This window comes from Rhinatrema bivittatum, chromosome 14, assembly GCF_901001135.1.
Source record: "Rhinatrema bivittatum chromosome 14, aRhiBiv1.1, whole genome shotgun sequence".
Taxonomy (NCBI): domain Eukaryota; kingdom Metazoa; phylum Chordata; class Amphibia; order Gymnophiona; family Rhinatrematidae; genus Rhinatrema; species Rhinatrema bivittatum.
This window is the reverse complement of record NC_042628.1, coordinates 74,788,695-74,810,089: the sequence shown is the minus strand read 5'-3', so window position 1 is coordinate 74,810,089 and position 21,395 is coordinate 74,788,695. Positions and strand designations below refer to the sequence as shown.

Sequence of the window (21,395 nt, the reverse complement as noted above, 5' to 3'; positions counted from 1 at the left end):
ATAAGGGTATTGACTCCAGGCAGTAGCCATCATTCTGGCGAGTCACCCACTCTTCATTGGCAGCCTCTTGACTTTATGGATCCACAGTGTTTATCCCACGCCCCTTTGAAGTCCTTCACAGTTCTGGTCTTCACCACATCCTCCGGAAGGGCATTCCAGGCATCCACCACCCTCTCCGTGAAGAAATACTTCCTGACATTGACATATCTAGACATCTTCCTGACATATCTAGAGTGACATCAGCTTTGAAATCTGACTCAGTCTCCCATCTGCTAGCAGAACAGCACAATACCCATTGGTCCCGAGTCCATCTGGCTACACGCTAGGAAATTTTAGATATTGTTTGTCACTATTTATTGTGCATGCTTTGATGATTTTATCTTTAATTTTGCAATTTTATTGTTCTAACTAGCTTTGGGCAGTTTTTTTGAAAAGTAAAATATAAATTGGTAAATGAAAGTAAAACTCAACAAGTCCTAAACCTTGAGAGACCAACAATATACTGGAAGAGTAGCTGCCTTGGTTCTTAATGTCATAGAAGAGACATTTCAAGAGGCAGATAACTGTCCAGACTTATTGAAAGAGTGACATAATACTGCTGATTATTTATTTAAATAAATTATACACTACCTATCAAAATTTCTAGGTGGTTTACAATAAAACAATCAATATAACTTAAACATAAGACCAATAAACAAATGTAACAAATATATTCAAAAGAATTTAAAACATTATTAAAAAATAAAACAAAACATTAAAAAATGTTATATCATTTCTTCGTTGCAAATCACATATACATTGATATAAAGATCATTATAATAACCTCACTTGTAAAAGAATGCTAGGGACACCATTTTACTAACCCTGGGTATAAGCACTGACTATGTTCTACATAAGATTGTGTGCTTGGTTAAACAGAAAGGTTTTGATCTTGAGCAGAGAGATCTCAGTCTATCTCCATAGGCAGAGAATTCCATAGTAATGGGCCCTTGATGCAGAATAAATGCTCAGGTGATTCATCCAATCTAATGTGTCTGAATGAAGGAACATTTAACAGATATTGGGAAGCAGATCGTAGTGACAGAGTTTGTTGGTACAACTTCAAAGACAAAGATAAGACAAAGAGACAAAACCACTAAGACCTTTAAAGACCATTAGCAGAACCCTGAACTTGATCTGCCAGGCCACTGGAGCCAGCGGTATTGGATCAATATTGGTGAATGGGAGTCCCAGATATCACTCGCTCAGCAGAATTTTGTACATATTGGAGGGCATGTAAGGTAGTCTGTGGCAAGCCAAGAAAAAGGACATTACACTTTCATCTAAATAAGGGCACATCCGGAGTACCAAATGAAGTTTATAGAATACACTTCGAACAAGTTGATTAATGTGTGGACGGCGTGAAGAGTGGAGTCCATGATCATCCTCAAATTGCAAGCCTGGTTAACAACAGGAATTTCGACACCAGACACAAATATTTGAGAGAATATTATCAGAAAGTAACCTGGCTAAATATAAAATTTCGGTCTTGTTCATATTTAAGTTAACTGATTATTGGACAACCATTAAGAGAGATCAAAGAGGTAGCGATCTTCTCCAATGCATTCTTCAAAGAATTAACTGGGATGAAAAACTGAATATCATCTGCAAATATGTGGTAATGGACATCAAGCCAATCAAAAACCTTGCAGATTGCATAATACAGACATCGAAGAGATGCGTAAAGAGCCGAGCCTTGTGGAACACCAGTTTTGACATGAAACAAGACAGATTTGGCGTTCTTGATAAAGGAAAATGGGTTCTTACCTTCTAATTTTCGTTCCTGGAATACCACAGATCAGTCCAGACTCGGGTTTTGCCTCCCTGTCAGCAGATGGAGACAAAGTTTCACTGACACTCCCCACATAACCTAGTGTATTACCTGCAGTTCCTCAGTATTGACCTGTATTCAAGCCAAGATGATGTTAAATACACCCTGCACTAAGAACTTTGAATTCTACCTCCCACATCGAGCAGGAGGGAGGGGAGGTTGTAAACAAAAATGTAAACTCGTTCCTATGAACAAAGTAGAACACTGAGACCATCAACAAATCTGAACAATATAGAAAATATTGGTATGAGTGGAGGACTCTTCTCCCCCCCAGTGGGTTGGTCTCTGAACTGATCTGTGGTATTCCAGGAAAGAAAATTAACAGATAAACAATTTTCCTTTCCTCTTCAAACCCAGATCAGTCCAGACACCTGGGCTGTACCTAAGCTCCTTAAATAGGGTGGTACCTCGAGAGTCACACTCATAAAAACACTCAAAGCCCATGGAATGCAGAACCCAGACATCCAAGTGACGTCTGGTAAAAGTGTGCAACGACTTCCAAACAGCCGCCCTGCAAACCTCCTATAAAGACACCTGTTGGGACTTCATCTAAGAGGAACTGCTAAAATGTAGAATTCCTTTTTGGATTAACCTGCCGCACCCTGATCCCCTCCTTCTCCCCCCCACCAAAGGAAGATCCTTAAGGTTTGCCAATAGCCCAAGACATTAAAATGGCTTTCAGCACACTTCCCTCTAGACTTTAATAGGAGAGAGAGACAAAGATAAATTGCCACCTGCCAGCCTATGGTGGCTGAGTGGGGAACCTCTGCAGGGAGCCATCTTCCTCCTGCAGGTTATAACTGGAGGCACAGACCCTGCCCACAGAACCTGCCTCCCTGCTATTGGGCATGATTCTTATGACAAGAACTTCTGTCATGGCCCTGTGGAACTCCTCCCGCTTTCTGTGGGAACATTGCCCCTTGAGCCATGACTACGCGAGGAAAACTCCATAACTGCACCCCTGAAGTGCTTCTAAATTCAATTAAGTGCACCCGCTCGCCATGATGCCGCCAGCCTCCTCTCTCTGCACCGAAGAGTGAATAGACTGGTGCTGCAATTAAATTGCCTGCGTTAAGCGTAAATGATTGTCATGGCACCATGGGCCTCCTCCTCTTGCCTGTAACAGCAGTGCACACAACAGAGATGAAAATTCACTTTGCCTGCACTAAGCGGGAATGTTCTCCCTGCCATCAGCAGGGTTTCTCCTGCTCTCAGTGGGATTGAATAAAGTGGCAACAGAAAATTAATCTGGCAGAACAGTGCATCAGGATACCGGTGAACTTTTTCCTTTGAATAAAATAATTTGTTTGCACTGAGCGAGCCTGCCAGCCATGATGCCATTGGACTCTTATTATCCGCTCTCAGTGGAAATATATACCCTGACATTACATGCTGAGCAGTATGATTCAACTGCCAGCTATTAGGTCCTCCCGCATACAGCCACATAGCCATTGGTTGCAAACTCCACCCACCGCTTACAAACCAACCGCCCTGCAGGAGAGGCTGCCGCCACATTCCCTGGTTCCAGCCACTCGTCTTTTCTTTTTTTTTTTGTGAAAGAAAACGAAAATACTTCCCTGTCAGTAGTCATCTCTTCAGGAGCCACTATTGGGAGTGCAGAAAAGGGGGAAAAGGGGAGAGGCATAAGGGATCCAGCACCACAGGATTTCAGCACTCTTTCAGGACATAAGCACACCAAGGGTCACCAACCCCTTGCTCACCTGCCTCAAACAGGAGGGATGGTCTCATCAGGACCTAACAACTTCCTGGGAGGCTCTTCTAAACTTATGTCTTTTTTTTTTTTTTTTTTTAATACATGCCAGCTTTTATCCTTCTTCCATCTGCTGGAGACAAATACTGAGGGACTGCAGGTAGTACACTAGGTTATGTAGTAGTGTCAGTGAAACTTTCTCTGTCGCCATCTGCTGGCAGGGAGGCAAAACCCAGGCGGTCTGGACTGATCGGGTATGAAAAGGAACTACTTTCTGTAATCGTCCATCTAAAAACGATGCAATCCACTGATGGACTACTGGCTATTTCAATTTCCTTCAGCCTCTTCAAATGAAGATCGTGATCCACCATGTTCAATGTTGAGGAGGATCAAAATAAATTCAGTATGGTAATCAAACCCTCTACAAAAACAATCAAATAATGAAATGAGCAAAGTCTCAGTATTGTGACCAGCTCGAATGCCATACTGATGCAAGTCCAAGATGGCAGTGTTGTCCAGAAAAGATTGGAACTTTTTCAACACAACTTTCAATATCTTAATAATAAATGGGAGATTAGAATAGGATGATAGTTATTTCACTCAGCAGCATTAAGGTTGTCCTTTTTAGAACAGGCCTTACTGCAGCACTCTTAAGGAGCTTAGGGACATGACCTTATCTTAATTAACAATTAATTGAATTCTTTACAAAATCAGCTAGGTCAGATTTGAGACATTTTAAAGAGGCATTAGAACACTCAGTCATCAGACAGAAGTTAGTTTTAAGTTTTCAGATGATTTAAACAAACAATTCCCACAAAACTGGACATTCAAATTAATCATCAGTTATAGTCTCAATACCTATGAACTGTGCAGCTAGTTTTTCAACCTTATTTATTAAAAAAAAAAAAATTGCCAAAATCATCTGCACTAAGATTGGTATTTAAGCATATATTGACATCATAGGGAGATAAAGAAGTAACATGCAGAAGGCATATTTCACATCCTTCCATTCTTTCCCATTGCTGCTTCTTTGCTCATTAGAACTTACTGCTGATTTTGCTGTCAGGATACCTTTCTTTTGAACAGTTTTGCAGAAGTTTGATGTCACTACTAACACCTTGATAAGACACTGTTCCCAAATTTCAGTGAAATCCATCAAGTGGAGCAGGCCTATAAGCACTGCAACATGCCATAGAATCCCAAAATAATTCCTTTTGGGAGATGCACAATGAAAAACAGAAGCAGCTTAACTGCTACAAATCCCTACACTTAAACCACATGCTTAGCAGAATACCTCACCTTAGTCCTGCAAAATGACCTCGCTAGATACCAAATATGTGATCACAAATTAGAAAATAAAATGTTGATTGCATTGCAGATACTTAATAAACAGTAAATTAAAAAAAAAAGAAATATCAAACCAAAATGGAAATGTTAACACCAACGAAACACTGGAAAAATAGAAACAAATGAGCATGTCCTCTTATAATGAGCAAAATACAAAAATATCAGAAATGTTCATTTCTCAAAGTTGATAGAGAAAATCAAAGATTTCCCACAAAAGAATGAGCAGGAAACAACCTTTATAATCCTGAGGGGAAATAGGAGCAATAACAAAATATATTATATTAGTGGAAAAGGCCATCAGAAATCACATGGTAAAATGTGCTTCTTCATACATAGTGGAGTAGTTGCATGGGCAGGGATATCTGTGTAGAGTGCATGGGTGAAATTTGTCTGCAAGCGAGTGTGTGGGTTATGTGAAGTTTGTCTACAAATGAGTCTGTGGGGTGCATGAATGAACGAGTGGATGGGTGGGTGGGTGGGTGCAAGTGACTAGGTGGGGGATTGTATATGGTGCACTTAAGTCCTATATCTAATTCCATGAGCAGGCTTGCAATCATGTATATAGGCTACACTGCACACACTTAAGATTAGGCACACAAAAGTAACAAGCTGCGACATACCCAGCAGACAGCAGAGATGAGGTGCTGAGCACACAATTGGCTGGTGACCTCTCTGGCTCTGGAGGTGGCACCACTCCTTTCAATAGCTTTGACTTCTTGGCAAGAGGACTCCTGGCCAATGAGGAGACCCTCTTCCTCTGCTTAGCCTGGTGGGAGCCAAACTTGTTGAGTGGGGTTGCAGAAGAAGCCAGCTTGACAGTAGGGGTGTGGGACAGATGTAGAGCATTTAAGGTATTGTCTACAGGGTTGTAACTGGAGACACTCTGGAGTGGGGGTGATGCCAGAGCAGAAAGGTTCAGTAGGGTAGGGTTCATAGGAACATGCTGAAGGACACAAGTCTGCTGGAGACCCAGAGTTATCTGCCTAGGGGTATTGACAGGCACTTCTGTCCTCATCACATTCACCATAGGCAACAGTGTCCAGGTGGACACGTCATTCCTCATTACCCCGAGTGGTGCTGAGGCTTGAAGCAAAACTGTCCCCAGGTTCTGCTGTGGAGCAGCTGACACGGCCATGCCTGGCTTTTCGTGAGCACTCTTGCACTTTAGTCTTGTGATGGGGTTGGGTGCCGGCTTCAGAGGCTTTCTCACAAAAGCTATTTGATTGATGTCCATGGCAGAGGATGTCGATTTGAGTTGTGGACCTGTGCACATGATTGGGGAGACTCCATTGTCATGCTGTTTAAGAAGTGAGGGGAAGTGTTCCAGGCCTTTATCATTCCCGCCACTTGTTTCTGTAGTACCATGGACAGCAGAAGTCGCCAACGCAGGCTCTGGTGTGGTTGCGGCAATGTTGGCATTGTTTTGCATTTTTACAAACACCTGACCAAGCTTATTGACAAGGATGATTTTGGAGTCAGGCTTCTGTGCTGTCATGGTGGGAGGTTCTATGAGTGCAGCATGGACCTGCCGATGACTAGGCTCCAATGAAAAGGACTTATATGCTCGTTGCAGCTGAGGTGGGTCCTTGAGACTAAAACCCTGTACGCCTGGGGTGGAGGAGCAGCCACCAGTTGAAAGCCACAGAAGAGCATTGTCATTTCCATTCACCATCTGGCTTGTACTACCTTCAGCCTGAAGTGGTACTACTAGGGTAGAAGGTTGCACTTTGGGGCTGAGGATCCCAAAGGGTGGAAGACTGTTGACTTTTTCGGTTCCATTGTGGGAAGATCCCAGAATGACCTGAGAAGTAGCTTGGGGTGGGGACAGCAACCTTTTCTCAGTTCGTGAATCAATGCCACTGCTCTTCAAGACATCCACAATCTCTATTTCAAGGTCTTCCGGAGTCCTCCTGGTGTTAGCCAATACTCCACTGACCATGTTTGTCTCTGAATGGCTGCCATCCTTCCTTTCTAGTGCTTTGAGCTGTTCAGAACATTTGCTCTTCTTGGCAATATGGCCAATATTTGCATCAGTAGTGGTGGTACTGGTGTCACTTTCTGTGCCATCATCTACACCATCCAGCTGCTTGATATGGGGTAGCTCCAGCTCCATGAGGTGTGGGCTCAGATGCTGAGAAGCAACTACTGTGCGAGTCAACAAATAGCTCTCCTTGTCCGAGCATTCACTGTCATCTGTCCCATCCATCTGGCTGCCAGTCAGGGTCAGGCCCAGGCCAAAACTGGAGGAACATCCTCCTTCTTCATCTTCTATTTCACTAGTGTCCGCCGGCACCACAATTTGTGCTCCACATTGTAGATCCTCCAGCTGGAAGGTCTCACTAAGGATACTCTCGTCAAACTCCAGGTCTGAGGCATTCAGTGAGGATACCACCTCCATGTCACTCTCATCAAAGGCAACAGAGCAGAATTCTGGCACTAGCCCACCACCATTATCTGGTAGAGCAGAAGAAAGGATCTCTGGCTGACCCCTGGGTTCTCTCTCCTCAGATTTCTGACAAGTGCTGCTTTCCAGGATCTCCACATCCTGCCGCCTCTGGACACTGGACCACGTGCTCTTGTTTCTGGTTACCCCTTGTACCCAGGAATCCCTGTTCTCCACCTCTTCCTGGCCACTCCTAGAGGCAGGTTGCACCCGTGAGGTAGATGTCTGTGCAGTGGCAAAGCTCATGTGGGTACTCATCTCTGTGCTTGAGGTAGACTGGTTGGAGAGTGGCCCGAGCCTCGGTGCTTTGGCAGAGCCAAGTGTGGCCATGGTCATGCGGTGCCAAGGAACACCTTGCGGAGTTCCCGTCCTGAGAGATGTGGAGCCTGAGATGCCTGGGGTCTGCCGGGGAGGTGAGGCAAGCCGGCTTCGGGGGATGCTGCTGCTGCTGTGGGACATGGGGCTGTGCCGCCTGGCCCGGCGCATTGGGGTCACATCTGGATCACTGACTGTTAGGATGTGATGAGGGACAGAGGTGGGACTCCCTGCAGAAAGGAAGAGGGTATTAAATTATTTGTTTCCTTTATCAGGATTAATTACAAGTCTAATTCTGAGCAAACCGAATACCCTTTCATTTTACAAAGTTTCTGGTTCAGGATAGATAATGTATATTAAAAAGAGAGATACTGCTGTAGCCTAATAGCACATCCCTGATAGTCCAATAATGAAACTATGACCTCTGCTGAACTTTGAGGAACCTCAGCATCAAATTTGAGGCTATGCAGTCTCTCAGCAGCTTGGAAATCAGCTTTGCAAACAACTGAAGACATGCAATGCGCTCAATGAACATTTTTGATGCTTGGCAGCACAAGAAACTGAACTGAGGCACACTACTTACTATAGATGAACCTTTGTACAACCTGCCATCTACAGAGGTTTATACTATTGTTTTAATTCAGCCAAGCCATTGTAAGAAACAAAGATGGAAAAACCCCATATAATTTGGGAAATACATAATAGATCAGAAAAAGTTGCTGCACATTGAAACGCCAACCCACTTCTAACCAGGAAAAATACTGAGTTATAAACAACTTGCTGATACAAGACAAGATACCAGTTGACAAACACTAAGGTCATTATATTCTAATTTTTTTCCCCACAGACATTAAAATGAGACAAATAGTTTAGCACATAGGCCTCTACGACTTTTCTAATTATGAGCTGTAAGAAGGGAAAAAATGAAGAGGGAAAGCAAATGTTGCTTACCTGTAACAGCTGTTCTCACAGGACAGCAGGATGTTAGTCTTCACATATGGGTGACATCATCAGGATGGAGCCCAATCACGGAAAACGTCTATCAAAGTTTCCAGAACTTTGACTGGCCCCTAGTGGGCATGCCCAGCATGGCACTAACCCTGCAGCCAGCAGGGGTCCCCCCCCTCATTCTTATTTGAAAGCTACAGGCAGTGCCGAAAAATAAAACAACAAAATGTTACGAACCCAATACCGCAGGGCGGCGGGCAGGTTTCGTGAGGACTAAAATCCTGCTGTCCTGTGAGAACACCTGTTACAGGTAAGCAGCATTTGCTTTCTCACAGGACAAGCAGGATGGTAGTCCTCACATATGGGTGAGTACCGAGCTGAGGATGTCCAAACAGCACCAAATGTACCCAACGGCGTGCAACAGGCACAACAACTGGGGTGGAATTTGGTAGAGGGCATCCTGAAACCCACCGGGCAGGCGGAAGGGTGTTGGTACGGGAAGTTGGAAACAGGTTACGCAGGACAGACTGGACGAAGATGGAATCTGGTCTTCCGGCTTTGTCCAAGCCATAGTGGGCTGCGAAGGTATGGAGAAAGCTCCAGGTGGCAGCCCTGCAAATGTCAGGAAGCGGCACCTATCGTAGGTGTGCTACTGAAGTCGCCATGACCCTCACAGAGTGTGCTTTAACACAGTATTGAAAAGGAATGCCTGCTTGCTGGTAGCAAAAGGATATGCAGTCCGCCAACCAGGAGGAGAGAGTCTGCTTACCCACAGGTTGCCCTAATATGTTGGGATGGAAAGACACAAATAAGTGAGTGCTCTTTCTGTGGGCAACTGTACGGTCTAGATAAAAAGCTAGAGCCCGTTTACAGTCAAGGGAATGCAGAGCCTGTTCCCCTGGATTGGAATGGGGCCTGGGAAAGAAGGTAGGTAGTATGATGGATTGATTAATGTGAAACTCCGAGATTACCTTAGGTAAAAACTTAGGGTGAGTGCGGAGTACCGCCCGGTCCTGCAGGAGTTTAGTGTAAGGCGGGTAACTAGGGCCTGTAACTCACTAACCCTGCGAGCTGACATGATAGCCAGAAGGAAAATCACTTTCCATGTGAGATATTTTAGGTCACAGGAGTGAAGCGGCTCGAATGGTGGTTTCATGAGCCAACCGAGAACCAGGTTAAGGTCCCAAGAAGGGGCCGGAGGACGTAAAGGTGGCTTGATGTGGAGTAAGCCCTTCAAAAAGCGTGTTATGAGGGGTTGTACTGATATAGGGACATCCCCGACACCTTTATGGAAGGCAGTTACCGCACTGACATGCATTCTGATGGAAGAGGTCTTTAGACCTGATTCTGACAGATGCCAGAGATAGTCCAAAAACATTGGAATTGGACAGGAAAAGGGATCAAGGGACTGATGTGAACCTTTTCCATTTATAAGAGTAAGATTTTCTTGTGGAAGGCTTCCGTGAAGCAATCAAGACGCGGGAAACTGGGTCTGAAAGGTTAAAAGGTTGAAGGATTAACCTTTCAACATCCATTCCGTCGAGGACAAGGCTTGAAGGTTGGGATGACGTAGGCACCCCGTTGTTCTGAGTGATCAGAAGTGGGTCCTTTCTCAAGGGAATGTGCCTGCGGATACCCATGTCACATATACCAGTGGGAGGTCGATTATGCCACATGTTGTGAAAGTGGCATAATCGACCTCCCACTGGTATATGTGACAGAGGAATCTGGCTGCTGCTCTCCAAGCGGAAGTAAAAAACCTGAAGCAGGTCCTGGCTGGGGAGCTGTTTGTGGTTTTTGTTTTCGGGCTTGGCGAGTCTGAGGCTTTTGATAAGGTCTCGTAGTATGGGACCTTGCTGGTGGTGGATAGGCCTTCCTTGGACGGTAAAACTTCTTAGAGTCCTTCCTGAAGGGCTGTCTTAAGGAGAAGTCGGAAAGCATCGAAGAGAGCTGTTTGAGGGTCTCATGATGGTCTTAATTCAGCCACCATCCGTTGGATCTGTTCACCGAACAGATTATCTCCGATACATGGTAGGTTGGACAACCGGTCTTGCACTTCTGGGCGAAGGTCAGAAGACTTGAGCCAGGCCCATCGTCTTGCCGAAATAGCCGCTGTAGACACTCTGGTAGAGGTGTCAAAAATGTCATAAGATTTTCGAATCTCATGTTTGCCTGCCTCAAATCCTTTGTTTACAAGGGTTTGTAGCTGGTCTTAGAATTGTTCAGTTAGGGACTCTGAGAAGTCCTGTATCTGTTTAAAGATGACCCTATTATATTGGGTCATATAAAGCTGATAGGCAGCAATTCTGGAGATGAGCATGGCCCCTTGGAATAGTCGTCGACCAATGTTGTCTAGGAATTTTTGTTCCATAGCAGGCAGGGTAGACGAGTGGGGTTTTGACCTTTTTGCCCTCTTTTGTGCAGACTCTACCATAACTGAGTGGTGGTCAAGCTGGGATTTTTGAAAGCCTGGGGCTGACTGAACTAAATAAGAAGTGTCAGCCTTTCTATCTACTGGAGCAATTGATCCAGGGTTTTCCCAGTTCTTTTTGAAGAGATCAAGAAGGACCTGATGAATGGGAATAGAGGTGATCACCTTGGGGGCATCCAGGAATTGGAGTAACTCCATCATCTGGTGCCTATCATCTTGTTCCGTCTGTAGTTGAGAAGGAACCAAGTCAGACATTTCCTTTACAAAATGTATGAATGAGAGGTCCTTTGGAGGAGATCGCTTTCTACTTTCAGTGGGAGAAGGTGGTGAAGGTATGTCATCGGTGTCTGTTGAAGTATCATCACCCCAAGTGTCAGCAGACTGTCCTTTAGGAAGTGAAAGGGGTTGGATACTTGAGGGTCCTGGTCTAGGCTCCGAAAACATCGGAGGAATCGCTGGAGGGCACCGATGATGGCATCGAGAGTATCGATGGATGACTCGATGTCACCGGCAGATGTATCGGCCCCGACGGATGAATTGGTGGCGAGGGACATATCGGCATCGATGGCTGAGGCAAAACTCCCGATGGAGGGATGCGGAACGATGTTTCTCCTCCCGATGAAGCTGTCATCGGGGAGGGCATGAGAGGCATCGGAAAACCGGGATCCATCGGAAGGGCAGCCATCAGCGCCTCCATTCTGGATAGCAGCGGTGCTAGCAATGCTGGAATCGGGTCGATGACAGGTTCCACAGTCTGTGCCAGTGCCAGAGGAAACTGGAGACTGTGCATCGCCTTGTCGATGGCCTCCTGAACCAGCCGGTCCAGTTCTTCTTGGAGACCTGGAGCGAGCAGTCCCGGCTCTGGAACAGAAGAGGGAGGCAGAGGCATAGCCGGAGGGACCACCTTTACAGGCAGAATCGCGACTCCCAAACCCCGTCGCAGGAATGGTCGGTGCCTTTCCTGGACGGGGCTTCTTCGTCGGTGGCTCGGACGGTGGCGAGGTCGATGATTTCGCTCCCTCGATAGTCCGAGTCTTGCGATGTCGATGTTTCTCCCTGTGATCCCCTCGATCTCCATAGGGGTCTGTGATAGACATGGTGCGAGTACAGTCCGGGCACCGACGGAACCCCAACGCCATGGCCATTGAAAAAAATTGAGCTGCGGTACAGTCGACGGCCAGTAGGCCGCAAGGGCCAAACCTGACGGTAATCGACAGAAAACGGGTAAAAACTTACCGGAGTACCGCGGTTAGAGAAAAGTTAGAGGAGGGACCCCTGTGGGGCAATTTAACTTTAAATAATTCTGTGAGGAAAATTCCTGTCAGGAATCTCTTCAGAGCTCCTTCACCGCGAGGCTACTGCTGCGCGGAAAAAAGAAGACTGAAGGGGGACCTCTGCTGGCTGCAGGGTTGGTGCCATGCTGGGCATGCCCAGTAGGGGCCAGTCAAAGTTCTGGAAACTTTGACAGAAGTTTTCCGTGATTGGGCTCCATCCTGATGATGTCACCCATGTGAGGACTACCATCCTGCTTGTCCTGTGAGAAACAATATATAAATGTTCAACTACCTTATGCTTGGGTGACAATTTTTAAATACAATTTTCAGCATATAAACAATAGATTTAAAAACAATCAGTTATGCAAACTTGGATTTGCAAATGTATAAACTGATTAATTAGTAAATTGTGTCAATTGCCTTTGAATATCTAGAGTAGTAATATCATAAAACAAATGCAGTTAATCTGCTTTTTACCATGTATGCAATTTTAAAGCTGTATGCTTGAACTCCCTCTCAAAGGCGGAATATAAATCAATTAAATCAAATCAAAAATAGAACACAGGTGGAGAGTGGATCCAGTACCCAGAAAATCAGCTTTTGTTGAGGGCGTTGAGCTCGGATTCATGAGACATTCTACAGAAGCAAGGTTACCACAAAGCAGATTGCCCATTTTGTGAGAATTGAGGAATTCTGATATATAGACCTGCTTTTGCATATTAGACAAACTTTTAGATAGGGAATATCGGGTTGTTTTTTTGTTTTTTTTTAAGTAAAAGTAGAACACAAATTAGCACTTAGTGTTTTTCCCTCATTTGTGCCTTGAGGACATTGGTAAAAATGTGTATATTTACATGAAATAGAATTTGCCCAAGAAAATTTCTCTTTTCTCTCTCTAAATGGCTTACTACAATGACAGTGGTGGGTTTTTTGTTTTTTTTTAAAAAGACCCCTACATATTAACATTTTTCCTATGACACACAAAGGCAGAAAAATTCTTAAGTGTGTCTGGCCCCAAGTCTTCTGCTTAAAAGAAAAGGAAGTTTGCTTATTATAAAATGGGGTTCTCCTTAGACAGCAGGAGAATTAGCTATGACACATGGATGATGTCATCCGACAGTGCCAAATGGACCCATCTCTCCTTACACTACTGAGCATGTACGGGAGTTCTCAAGTGCATGCTGCCCTGTGAGCCTCTCAGTTGATTGTAGAGCTTTAGCTAAGTAGATGCTCTCCAGGGAAGCTGGCTGGTATTGAGCATAGCTATTTCATCTTGCTGTCTACAGAGAATCCCATTTACAGTAAGCAAAAGAAAATTAGTTCTTACCTGCTAATTTTCATTCCTGGAATACCACAGATCAGTCCAGACAAGTGGATTTTGCATCCCTACCAGCAGATGGAGGCAGCGATGAAAACTTTTCAGGCACTGCTACATAATCAAGAGTGCCACCTGCAGTCCCTCAGTATTGACCTGTACCCAAGCCAAAGCAGAGCAAAAACTCTCAAACTCAAATCAAACTTGCCCTTTTATGGCTGACAATAATCCCAGGGTTGGAGCCCCCCTGAACTGGAGCCCTCACATCTAACAAAGGAAATGAAAACCCATCAGTCCTACAGGTTCACACTATACACACATAGCAAACTCTGCAGTAATCACTAATGGCAGCCACAACGGTTTTTCAAAACCAAGGGGACGGGCCTCTGGACTGAACTGTGGTATTCCAGTAATGAAAATTAGGAGGTAAGAACCATTTACCTTTCCTGTTCATTCCCCAGATCAGTCCAGAGAAGTCAGATGTACCCAAGCTCCCCTACCCTGGGCGGGAACCCAAAAGACCCACTCGTAATACACTCTCACCAAATGTCGTTTCCTCTTGCGCCCGAACGTCCAAACAGTAATGTCTGATGAAAATGTAAAGTGAAGATCATGTCACAGACCTACAGATCTCCTGAGGCAACACCAACTGACACTGCCCAGGAGGCTGCTTGCACCCTAGTAGAATGCGCCCGCAACTCCTCTGAGGCCTGTTGACATTTACAGAGATAGGCCAAGAAAATAGTCTCCTTTAACCAATAAGCAATCGTGGCTTCAGACACCTTACTTCCTTTCTTTGCTCCAATGAACCAGCACATGATCCGACAGGTGAAAACTGTTAGTGACCTTAAGATACTGCAACAGAATCAGATGAACATCCAATATGTGAAATTCTCTCATGTGGCATCTCAGACGACAAATTCAGAAATGCAAGAACTCCACTGTCTGGTTATGAAGGAATTAGGAAACTACTTTCAGTAACAAAAAAAAAAAAAAAGAAGGTACCATATGCAAAGACACCCCATTGTCCGCAGTCCTTAAGAAAGGATATCTATAGGACAAAGCCTGAAGCTCCAAAATCTACCTGGCCAAACAAATGGCCATCAGAAAGACCAACTTCAAGTTTAGGTCCTTCAGCGACACTCTCCGCAAAGGCTCAAATGGAGGGCCACATAGGACCCACAGAAACAAGTTAAGGTTCCACTCCAGACACATTCTCCAAATCAGCGGACGCAAGTGCTTGACCCCCTTCAGAAAATGAACATCATCCGGATGAGAGGCCAATGACCTGCCATGCAGCTTGTCTCTAAAGCATCCTAAAGCTGCCACCTGTACTTGAAGCGAATTATAGGCCAGTCCCTTTGTCAAACTCTGTTGCAAAAAAGGCCAAGATCTGAGGAACGTCCACCCGCAAAGGCTCCAGACCTTCCTCCAAGCACCAAGTCTCAAACACTCTCCATGCCTGGACATAAGCCAAAGACATAGAAGGCCTCCTAGTTTGAAAAAGGTGGCAATAATTGACTCCCTTTCAATCAAAAATGCCGGCTCTCAAAAGCCAAGACACAAGAGCGATATGTCCGATCCGAGAAGATGGGCCGTTAGCAAAATAACCCCTGCAGATGAGCCAATCTGATGGGGTCTTTTGCAAGATGTACCAGATCTGCAAATCAGGGATGTTATGGCCACTCCGGAGCCACGAGAGCTACCCTTCTTGGATTCTGTTCTATGCACCGCAATACGCGGCCTACGAGAGGCCATAGAGGAAACACGTATAGCAGAATCTCTGTTGGCCAAGGAAGAACCAGAGTGTCGATCCCCTCGGACGCGATCTCTCGCCTATGACTAAAAAACAGAGCTGCTTTGGCTTTGCCCCACGACTCCATCAGATCTAGCTGGGAACTGCTTCACCTGACACGAACGAGGTCCAAAGCCTCTGGGGACAACTTCTATTCCCCTGGGTATAACTGTTGCCTGCTGAAATAATCTGCTTGAGCATTGTCCACTCCAGCAACATGTGATGCCACTAATACTTCCAGATACTGCTCTGCCCAAACAAAGAGCTCCTGGGCCTCCAGAGCCACATAGCAACTTTTCATGCTGCCATGATGATTGATATATGCCACCATTGTTGCACTGTCCGAGAAAACTCAACATCCTACCTCAGACCTGCGGCAGAAAACACAATGCCCTGCGAACTGCCCTCGTCTGCAAACAATGGATGGACCAAGATGCATACATTGGCAACCAAAGACCTTGAGTAGTCTTCCCTTGACAGACCATCTCCCATTCTCTGAAGCTGGCATCTATAGTCATCACTCCCCAGTCTGGAGCACAGATCCACCCACTTTTCTAAATTGTGGCTAGACAGCCAAATGAGAGACTGGATCTGGAGTGTCTCCCTGCCAATGAAACTCCTCTGACGACGGATTCCAATGGGATAAAAAGGGATTTCTGGAGGAAACTTGTGAGCAAATGCTCACTGCACCAAATCAACGTGAAAGCCAAAGAGCTCAGAACTTGTAAAGACTACCAGGCCCTGGGCACTGCAAGGTGTAATAGACGAGTCACTTGTGCCTGTAACGTCACCACTCTCTTCAAAGAAAGAAACACCCTGCCAAGTTGGGTATTGAACTGTGTTGCCAGGTACTTCAATGACTGGGCCGGCACTAAATGACTCTGCTAAGTTTATCACCCAGCCCAGAGATCACCACCTCTCCATGACCCGCCAAATGGACAAACAGCATTCCACCTTAGATTTCGCTCATATGAGCCAGTTGTCCAGATAAGGGAGAACTAGAATCCCCTCCCTTCTTAGAGCAGCAGTTACCACCACCATTTTCATGAAAGTCTGAGGCACTGTTGCCAGCCTGAAAGGTAAAGCCTGAACCGAGAATGCTGCCCTAGCACCATGAAGCTCAGAAACCTCTAATTCTCTGAGAGTATGGAGATATGAAGAAAGAACTCTGTCAGATCTAATGATGCCAGAAACTCTCTGAGGACCGCTATCATTTTCCACAACATCTTCATACGAAAATGGAGAATTCGCAGCAACATATTTACCTTCTGGAGATCTACAATGGGCCAAAAACTGCCCTAATTTTTGGGAACCACGTAATAAATCGAGTATCTCCCCTACCCCCGCTCCATTGGCAGTACTGGCACAATGGTATCTAGCCTTTGTAACCTTTACAATGTATTCCGAACTGCCTCTCACTTGCCATAAAGGCTTCTCTGATTGGACGAGAAAATTCTAAAGCATAACCGTCTTTTATCACCTCCACGACCCACTGGGCTGACATGATCTTGGTCCACCAAATGGACCTGGCCAAAGGAGGAAATATTCCTGGAAGGTCTGCAGAAGCCCCAAAAGGATGTTGCTTTCTCGAGCCGCACTTCGATCCCAAAGCTGAAGGACTCTTGCTGGCACAAAATCTCTGCATATCCCTAAAACGGGAAGGGAAAGATTTCTTGCCATTCTTATTCTCCAGTAGCCTGTTTCCCTTCAACTCCCCAAATGCTTCATGAGCTGTTCCAGATCTTCTCCGAACAACAGCTTCCCCCCCCTTAAAAGGGAGGTTTCACAGTTGTGACTTGGACCACACATCTGCCAACCAATTATGCAACCATAGGAATCTTTGTGTTGCAACTGTAGAAACCATGCTCCTGGCAGACATCCGAACCAGATCATTAAGCGCTTCCAACCTGGCTGCCTGCTTGGCATTGGCAGATTAGAATCTTTCTCCTGAGCCTTCTGCACCCAGCACAAGCAGGCGCTTTGCATCAGGCTACCACAGATCGCTGCTCAAAGACTCAAAGCCAAGACCTAAAAACTTAACTGAATTTCCAGTTTTCTGTCCTGTGCATCCTTCAGCATGGCTGACCCTGCCACTGGGATGGTCACCACAGAGACCGAAGCATCCACCTTGGGAAGCCTCAAACGCTTCAATGTTATTTTCTCTTTTTTCTATAATGCGTATCGACAATCTAGGTGGTTTACAAATTTTACATATATAAAATTTTAAAACAAGTAAAATACAACAATACAAAATATAAAACATACAACATGAATAAGCGACTCTTGACCTACCCCTCTAAGTCCCCTTGCTGCTTAATTCTTCAGCCCTGTCTTTTTTCCTTTAGATATTATAAGCCTCCTCAAAAAGCCAGGTTTTTAGCATTTCCCTATATAGCTAATGTTCTCTCATTAGCCTTAACTCCTCCGTCAAAGGGTACAACTTTTCCATTGCCCTGCCGACTTTAAGGTCTGCCTCCAGAGTATACCACTCCCGGTTCACCAACTTTTTCACCTTCTTGGGCAATGGAAAGGCCTTTGGCACTTCCCATAGTTCATCCAGAACCAGGTCAACACCCTTATTATGACTCCTCTTGGCTGACCTTAATTCCTAACTCCTCCAGGACCTGCGGAATAGGTCTCTCCTCCTCCTTCTGGAACAGTCGGACAACCCTCAGGTCATCCCCTTCCATGACCTGCTTCTCCGGGTCCGGCAAGTTCTGGCCCACATCTGGATAGGCAGCCACACCAGCATCCGCGGGATTGTCCACAGGATCATCCTTACGGATCAAGTCCCAGATCCTCCTGTGGATTTTCTGAGTCTTCCGAATCTCTAAGGTCGCCCTCATCCTCTCTTGAAGGATAAAGACCCAGGCGTCTTAAGAGACATCTAGCTCCTCCTGATGGAGCCGCCTCAAACTCTTAGCAAGATGTTGCACCTTGTGGGCCTGGGGCAACTTTCCCACTTCTCCCTTCTTAGCCAAACAGGCTTTATGAAGGAGCACAATAAACTCCACTGTAAATTCTTCCAAATCTGCAGATTCATCATCCGTTCGCCCTGCTCAGGCACCCCCCCCCCCACACACACACACTACCATGATCCTCTGATGTAGTCTGGACCATGGAAGACAGCGGAAGAGAGGAGTCTCTGGGCTCCATGGAAGCTGCCTACTTCCTACTTCACGAATTAGAAATGGACACTGCCCCCTCGGCCTCACCAGGGGCCTGTGCAATGGGCCTTGCTGAACTGGTGATTCTCTTTGCACTACCTGTCTCAATGGAGTTTCCTTCTTCCCCCCCGAGGCACAGACGGCACAAACAGGCCGATACAGAAAAACGCGCGGGAGAGCCGGCGAGCGCCGGCTCTCCCGGCGCGCGCACAGGCCACTCACCTGGGCGCGTGATTCAGGAGGGTGGCCTATGCAAATTAGGGCCCACGGTAAAAAGAGGCGCTAGGGACACTAGCGCATTCCTAGCACCTCTTTTTTGACAGGAGCAGCGGCTGTTGGCGAGTTTGACAGCAGACGCTCAATTTTGCTGGCATCGGTTCTCAAACCCATTTGGAAAACGGACGCTGGCATAATTGAGCGTCCGTCTTCCGACCTGCGGGCTGATTTTAAATTTTTTTATTTTTTTTATTTTTGAGGCCTCCGACTTAATATCGCTATGATATTAAGTCGGAGGATGTACAGAAAAGCAGTTTTTTCTGCTTTTCTGTACAATTGCCCGGCGCCGGCAGGGCAAATAAATGTGTGGCTTCGCTGCACATTTTGCTTTCTGGATCGTGCGGGAATAACTAATAGGGCCATCAACATGCATCTGCATGTTGCGGGTGCTATTAGTTTTGGGGGGGGGGGGGTTGGATGCACGTTTTCGACGTGCTGTATAAGGGGTAAAGCTAGCACGTCAAAAACGCACGTCCAAACTCAGGATAACAGTGTGCCCGAAAGTGCAGTAAAGCTCAGACAGCTATGTTCCAAACAGCAGGCTCGGCAGACACTCCCATGCTTTGAGGCCAGAGCCATTACTGGTGCACACATGGTGAGATTGCTCTATCACGAGAAAAGGTGGTCTGCCGGCAGGCCAGTCACTCACACCGAGCTGCCCCTGACTGCGGGCACAGTCGAAAACCTAGTGGTTCCTTTCCCTGTGGCACTAGCGGCTCTTGTCGCTGAAAACACCACCCAACTGGCCCTTCACATACGCTCCTGCTCTTCAGCTTTTTTTTTTTTTTTTTAAAGGAGCAGCACTTAAAAGCAACAGTACCTCAGACACCAAACCCCAGAATGTATTTTATTTATTCACTTTTATATAGCGACATTCGTGTTGACTTAATGTCGGTTTACAAGGCAGATAAAAGAGTCATTGGAAAAATACAATTGCAGTAATTAAAATACATTAACTAAAATACATTCAACAGCTTATAAATACTGTAGGTCCTTAACTCTAAAAGACTAGCATCTAAAAAGAAACAAACTGCCCTTGAAGTTTAGATAACAATAAATAAATTAAAAGGAATAAAATTCTGAATAATATAAAACAAAATATTTTTAAAACCGAACTCCATAAATAGCTCCTGAAATAAAATAAATAAAAAAATAAAATGAACTACTATAAAATAGCATAAAATAAAAATTAAATTAAATAGGGGATCAACCCGCCTACGTGCATGCTTGCTCAAATAACCATGTCTTTAACTTTCTATTAAATGCCTATGGATTTGATTCTAGCCTGTCTGGAGGTAGTGAATTCCATGCTTTGAAGGATAATGCCCTCTCTCTGACGGAGTTTAAGTGAGCTGTTTTTGGCGATGGAATAGATAACAGAGTTTTGCCGGAAGACCTTTAATTCCGTTGGGGAGTATGGATACGCAGAGCTGCGTTCAACCATTCAATTTTCTATCCGTAAATGATTTTATGTATCAGGGTCAAACATTTAAACTGGCAGTCAGTGGAGCTCTTTCAAAACCGGAGTAATGTGGTCGTATTTTCTACCATTCGTTAGGAGTCGTGCAGCCGCATTTTGCAGAAGTTGCAATGGGCGAATAGAGGAAGCAGGGCGTTGCAATAATCAAGTTTAGATAAGAGTTGCGCTTGTAGGACCATTCTGAAATCATTGCTGTGTAACAGGGGTTTTAATTTTTTTAGAATCTGTAATTTATAAAAACCTTCTGTTACTGTGGCCTTTACTGATGTCTTCAAATTGAATTCGCTGTCTAGAATGCAGCCCAAGTCTCTAATTTCATGAAGGATATTATGCAATGTAGCGGTATGTGTGATTTCTGTTGTTATCTTTTCAGTAACTTTGTCGCATATCAATAAGATTTCAGTTTTGGAGTGAGTTAAGGAGAGAAACATCTGGGTAAGTAATTGTTGAATTGATTTAAATTATATGTCCCAAAGTTTCAAGGAATTCTCTAGAGACCCTTCTATGGGTCTACTTCGCTACTCCTGTTCTTGGCCAGTGGTAAGAAGGAGAAGACCTTGAAGGGAGAGAGGGAGCCAGGCCCCCTGGCTTTCAGACCCTCTGGATGCTGCGGGCGGAGACAGGTCAGAGATCACCAATCCCCCGCTCACCTGGCTCTACCTAAGTAATAGCACACGAAGGTACTAAACATCTCAGGGAACAATTCTGCAACTGAATTCTGCCTTTTTCTGTTTAATTCTCAGACTGCAGGTTTGCACCTCTACTACTTGCTAGAGACAGAGAAATACTGAGGGGCTGCAGGTGGCACTCTCAGTTAGGTAGCAGTGCCTGAAAAGTTTTTCTTCTCTGCCTCCATCTGCTGGTAGGGATGCAAAACCCACTTGTCTGGACTGATCTGGGGTATAAACAGGAAACTTGTTTCTCTGTCAAAAAGCAGGGCTGAATTAGCCATATGTTTATTTACTGCATTTATATTCCACAGTGCATAGCAGATTCCATAAGCACATTCATAATAAATAAATC

The 21,395-nt window shown here is 45.2% G+C and overlaps 1 protein-coding gene across 1 annotated transcript in view; it reads right to left on the bottom strand.

The window, feature by feature from the left end:
• The window catches only part of KMT2B (lysine methyltransferase 2B), a 357,171-nt gene that overhangs the window by 89,287 nt on the left and 246,489 nt on the right, over positions 1-21,395 (bottom strand). The window contains exon 28 of the mRNA XM_029577331.1: positions 5,549-7,916. Within this exon, the coding sequence (XP_029433191.1) occupies positions 5,549-7,916 (2,368 nt within the window). The remainder of the gene's footprint in view (positions 1-5,548; positions 7,917-21,395) is intronic.